General features: G+C 39.5%; 1 protein-coding gene across 10 annotated transcripts in view; it reads left to right on the top strand.

The window, feature by feature from the left end:
- The window catches only part of SWT1 (SWT1 RNA endoribonuclease homolog), an 88,236-nt gene that overhangs the window by 15,490 nt on the left and 66,746 nt on the right, over positions 1-6,000 (top strand). For all 10 annotated transcript variants that reach the window (XR_004272733.1, XM_032291152.1, XM_032291153.1 and 7 more), the window contains one exon: positions 1,653-2,394. Coding sequence is in view for 9 of the 10 variants with exons in the window: in XM_032291152.1 (XP_032147043.1) it covers positions 1,653-2,394 (742 nt within the window). In the remaining variant the exon portion in view is untranslated. The remainder of the gene's footprint in view (positions 1-1,652; positions 2,395-6,000) is intronic.

Raw genomic sequence — 6,000 nt, 5'->3', positions numbered from 1 at the left:
AGTGCTGGGATTACAGGCTTGAGCCACCGCGCCCGGCCCAAATAGTCACATATTATCAGTGTTTTACTTTGTTGTTTCTCCCACTGTTTTTAAGTTTAGGAAGTTCTCTATTAAGAAATGAGGCTAGGCGTAGTGGTTCATGCCTGCAGCCTCGGCACACTGGGGAGGGTAAGGTGGGCAGATCGCTTGAGCCCAGGAGTTCGACCAGCCTAGGCAACATGGCAAAACCCTATCTCTGCAAAAAAAATACAAAAATTGGTCTGGTACATTGGCTCACACCTGTAATCCAGAACTTTGGAAGGCTGAGGCGGGCAGATCACAAGGTCAAGAGATTGAGACCATCCTGGCCAACGGTGAAACTCTGTTTCTACTAAAAATACAAAAATTGGCTGGGCGTGGTTGCACGTACCTGTAGTCCCAGCTACTTGGGAGGCAGAGGCAGGAGAATTGCTTGTACCCAGGAGGCAGAGGTTGCAGTGAGCTGAGATCAAGCCACTGCACTTCAGCCTGGCAACAGAGGGAAACTCCATCTCAAAAAAAAAAAAAAAAAAAAAAATTAGCTGGATATGGTAGTGTGCACCTATAGTTCTAGTTACTCGGGAGGCTGAGGCAGGAGGATCTGTTGAGCCTGGTATGTTGAGTCTGGAGTAAGCAAAGATTGTGCCGCTGCATTACAGCCTGGGTGACAAAGTGAGATGCTGTCTCAAAAAAAGCAAAAGAGAAATCAGATAGGCCTGGTACAGTGGCTCACACCTGTAATCCTAGCACCTTGGGAGGCTGAGGCAAGTGGATCTCTTGAGCTCAGGAGTTTGAGACCAGCCTGGGCAACATGGCAAAACCTTGTCTCTACAAGAAAATTACAGAAATTAGCTAGGCCCAGTGGCATGCACTTGTAGTCCTAGTTACGTGGTAGTCTGGGAGGTAGGAGGATTGCTTGAGCCTGGAAGGTTGAAGCTGCAGTAAGCCATGTTTGCACCACTGCACTCTAGCCTAGTCAACAGAGTGAGACTCCATCTCAAAAAAAAAAAATCAGTCATACAGTTTTTTTTTTTTTTTTTTTGAGACGAAGTCTCTCTCTGTTGCCAGGCTGGAGTGCAGTGGCACAATCTCAGTTCACAGCAACCTCTGCCTCCCGGGTTCAAGCGATTCTCCTGCCTTAGCCTCCCAAGTAGCTGGGACTACAGGTGTGAGCTACCACGCCCAGCTTATTTTTTGTATTTTTAGTTTCACCATGTTGGCCAGGATGGTCTCGATCTCTTGACCTCATGATCTGCCCACCTTGGCCTCCCAAAGTGCTGGGATTATAGGCATGAGCTACCGTGCCTGGCCATATTCTCTTTTTCCTCGCTAGTTTTTAAAGGTTTAATATAAAGTACAAAGTTATTATGATAGTAATAATTATTTTACACTTAAGTGTTTAATTTATTTGGAATATGTTGTTTGGTACTATTTAAAGTTGTAACTTTTTCTTTTCCAAATAGCAAACTAACACCACTTAGTGAGTAATCCTTTCCACTTCATTCTTAATATAGCTATTTCTTACTTTTTATGAAGCTTAGTGTCAGCCTAATTCTGTTATTTCTAACTAAAATGATAAAGTGCAACATTATGTATAATTATAATGTAACCTGGGTTTCTGTGCTGTTTTACAGATTGAATATAGAAATTGACACTCTCAGAAAGAGACCAAAAGTCAGTTCTTCGTCCCAAGGACCTATTAAACTCCAAGAAGCATCATGTTCAAATGATAATCAAATTATTTCACAGGGTCCTTCTTCAAATGGAACTCAAAAAGACATATGTAAATGTGTAGATTTTAAACCTAAAGATATCAAATTGACAAATGCTAGGAGCAAGCTTGACCATGAAATTAAAAGCCTTAGTAGTCCTAAGATTGCCAGTGATGTGAAACCTAAAGCTGAAGGCCAGGCAAGTGAAAATAAGTGGTCTCACTTACTTATTCAGAGAGAGAAGATGAAAGAACTGAAGAAAGAAAGAAACAATAAATTTAGAGACAATTCTGAAAAACGTGCCTTAGAGAAATGGAAGAGAAACCAATTTTCTCAGGATTATAATTCCAACAAGATGATTAAGGAACCCTTGGAATCTAGAAGACAGAAGATCAGTTTCAAAATCCCTATAAAATCCCATGACACCCTCCAGAAACTTGTAGAAGAAAACGTCTTCAGTTTAGATTCTAACAAGTCGAAGACTAAGCAGGAAGAAAAACAATACCTGGAAAGCTCCCAGGTTTCGTTAAATGTGAATAGGCAGAAAACTGAACAATTACTTTCAGATTCCACATATAAGGAGACTGTTCATGAGTGGAAACGGAAACATCATTATGACCATCAAGAAAGTAATGATTCATGTTCTAGTGAAAACCTAACCCAGGTAAGGTGGTAAAAAATGAGGAACATAAGGTTTTAACTTAGAGTTTATTAATATAGTTAAGCTTTTTCTATAATTCTTTTTCATTTTTTATTTTTGAAATAGGGTCTCACTCTGTTTCCCAAGCTGGAGTATAGTGGCACGATCCTGGCTCAGTGCAACCTTGACCTCCTAGTTTCAAGCAATCCTGCCTCAGCCTCCCCAGTAGCTGGGGCTATAGGCACACGTCACAACACTGGGCTAAATTTGGTATTTTTTGTAGAGATGAGGTTTCAGCATATTGCTTAAGCTGGTCTTGGACTTCTGGGCTCAAGTAGTCCACCCACCTCGACCTCCCAAAGTACAGGGATTACAGGTGTGAGCCACTACACCTGGCCTTTTTAGTTGTTTCTATTACTGATGATAATCATAGATGGCTGATTCAAATTTATTCATGAAGATACATGTTGGTTTCTTTATTTTACTCTCTTTAATTCCAATTTTTTTAGGAAGATATTTTGGGAGATATTAAAGATTCATAATAGAAGGGAATGTGTAAAAAGGTGGTGAGAAGCAGTTACAGATAGTCCTTTGGAAAAAGTACTGTATGCTGGAGAACACTCAGGGGACAATATTCTGAATAGTCTTTAAACAGATTATTTTTTTCAGTGTCACTGTGTGCGAGGCACTGCAATAAAATAGCTTGTAAGAGATAACACAGTATATTTTCAGGGACTTACTCAAGTGAGGAGAGATACAAGCAATTTCCTTAAATATGAAAGTAAAATACCTATCACTTAATAAGAGAATATACAGCAGGGATTAATACAGCTTTTGTATATGATGGAAGAATTAGTTTAGAAAGGTATACTGTAGGGGCCTGGGTATGGTGGCTCATGCTGGTTAATCCCAGTATTTTGGGAGGCCCAGGCAAGCATATTGCCTGAGGCCAGGAATTCAAGATCAACCTGGGTAACATACTGAGATCAGTCTCTACAAAAAAAAATAAAAATTAGCTGGGTGTGATGGTGTGAGTCTCTGGTCCCGGCTATTCAGGTGGCTGAGATGGGAGGATCACTTGAGCCCATGAAGTCAAGGTTATGGTAAGCTGATCATGCCACTGCACTCCAACCTAGGTGATAGAAGGAACCTTTGTCTCAAAACAAACAAACAAACAAAAAAAACGGTTTACTGGAGGCCAGAGGGAGTATCATGTAAACAGACCTAAAGAATGAGTAGAAGTTAGCTGGAGGTGAAATGAGGTGGAATGGGAGAAGCAGGGATATTTTAGGCAGAGGGAGCTACATGAGCAGGGATCTAGGCTTGAAAGCTTGGCATGTCTATTTTGCTGTAATATTATGTAATTTAATTGGCCTTTGTGGACTACTTTGAGAACCTAATCTCTATAACTTTGTTTCTATGGCAGATAAAGTTACTTACCTTGATGAGAACTTTTTAGAACTGTGGAACCTCAGAACTTTAGAACTTCATAAATTCTGAAACTTAGAGACCACTGATAAACAGGGATGGTTAAGCCTCCCTGCTTTTAGGTATTAAGACTGTGAATTGCAATGATAAAATATTTCTTAGGAAAAATGGAGGAATTATAACAAAGGAGGCCAGAAGAGCATGGGAGTGAGTATTTTTAGCTTAAGTGAACTTGAAGGGGCCCAAAGCGGGCAAGAATTGAGTTTGAATTGACTTTGTTTTCACTGCTTTCTTGAAGGAAAGAACCTCGAGTTTTTCTTCTTGTGTTATAACCGTTTCTCTAGAGTAGAATGAAAGAAAGGAACTTGAAGTTGCCAGTGTGTTCAGTGATCATCATTGTGTCGTTGCCTGGTTTTCCTATTGTGCTGTACATCTAAGGAATGGTATGAGAAATCTCTGCAGCGCATCTTACAGTTTCTTTTGGTCTTTGTGTAGAATTACTACACAAACCAAAAGAGGTACATAGCAAGAATATTAAGTTGCAAAAGAAGCAGTTTTTGCCTGATCACTTTCCACTTATTGGAATTTAGACTCTACAAGTAAATATCGTCCTTATGTTGTGTATATAATCTTAAGCATATTATTGACAGCAGATAATCATCTTAATACCGTGTTTGTTTTTATGTTTTACCCACTAATTCCTCAATAGGTCATTATTATCCTAAAATAATGAGTGTACTCTACAAGGAAAATAATTGTATTTTCTGGATTTAGTAATCCTGTTATGCTTTCTAAAGAAAAAATAACTTCTTTTGTTTCTTAGGTTTTATAGTTCTTTGATACAGATCCCTCTCAAATTGAAAACCTCCCCCTCACTGAAAATTAGTGTCCTAGATATTTATAGTTTATAGACCACTTTTTTTCTATTTTTTGAGACAGAGTCTCGCTCTGTCGCCCAGACTGGAGTGCAGTGGGGCAATCTTGGCTCACTGCAACCTTTGCCTGCCAGGTTCAGGTGATTCTCCTGCCTCAGCCTCCTGAGTAGCTGGGATGATAGGCATGCACTACCATGCTTGACTAATTTTTTTGTATTTTTAGTAGAGATGAGGTTTCATCATGTTGATCAGGCTGGTCTCAAACTCCTGACCTTGTGATCTGCCTGCCTCGGCCTCCCAGAGTGCTGGGATTACTGGCATGAGCCACCACACCTGGCCTATAGACCACTTTTAAAAACAGCATCCCATTTAATTTTAAAAGGCTATAAGGTAGGAATTTATTCCTTTATCAAACATCTATTAAAGGTACCTATTATGTATCAGGCAATTTCCTAGGTGCTAGGGATTTAGAGATGAGTAAGATGATTGTTAGCCTCAAGAAGTTCCCAAGGAGCCATATTAGTAAGTAAAAAAATATGATTGTATTATGTTGAAGTAAATATCAGAGTACTAATAATTGGGTGTGATAATAGTATAAATCTCTGGGTGAGTTAAAGAAGGGCTCACTAAAGTGGTGATTCTAAAGCTTGATCTCAAAGGACATGTGGAGTGAAGAATAGAAGTATTGTCCAGCTATGGTAGGGGGCCAGTGTGTGTAATGGCACAGAGTTGTGAAATTGCATGGGCAGAAAGGTACATGAGCACATAGGCTGTCAGTATCACTAGAGTCAAGATGTGTAGAGAATCTATAATGGTGTTGGAGAGAAAGCCAGGGTCTCTAGACAGTGGGTGATTTTGTATCATGGGAAAGACTGGTTTTTATCTTGTATCTTGTAAATGGAAGAGAGCCACTGAACCACAATCAGGGAAATAACATAATTGTGTTATCCATTTGGAATCACTTCAGTAGATAAAACTCTTATTATCTGCGTTATGATACTCCCTTTTGTCATCCTCAGGAAAGGCTTTATCCCAACTTATGTGTTTAATCAAGTATGGTAGGAGAGGCAAACAGTTAAATGCGTTAACTTTGCTGGATTGTTGGGTGTTAGAAACTTCATTGACGTCACTGGAGGTGGCCCATGGACAGAGAGCAAAGTAATATTACAGTAACCAAAGGAAGAGAATAAAGAGATGTAGAATGTCAAAAGCCACAAGAAGTTCTGATAATAACCTCTGGCTTGTTTGACATTTCTTAAAGAGAACTTTAAAGATCAATAAGTTTTTTTTTGTCTTTCTTTTTTTTTGTGGAGAACGGGGTCTTGCT

The sequence above is a fragment of the Sapajus apella genome, unplaced genomic scaffold, assembly GCF_009761245.1.
Source record: "Sapajus apella isolate SASKATOON/1434 unplaced genomic scaffold, GSC_monkey_1.0 scaffold25, whole genome shotgun sequence".
Lineage (NCBI taxonomy): Eukaryota > Metazoa > Chordata > Mammalia > Primates > Cebidae > Sapajus > Sapajus apella.
The sequence above is the reverse complement of the archived record's forward strand: the minus strand, read 5'-3'. Positions and strand labels throughout refer to the sequence as shown.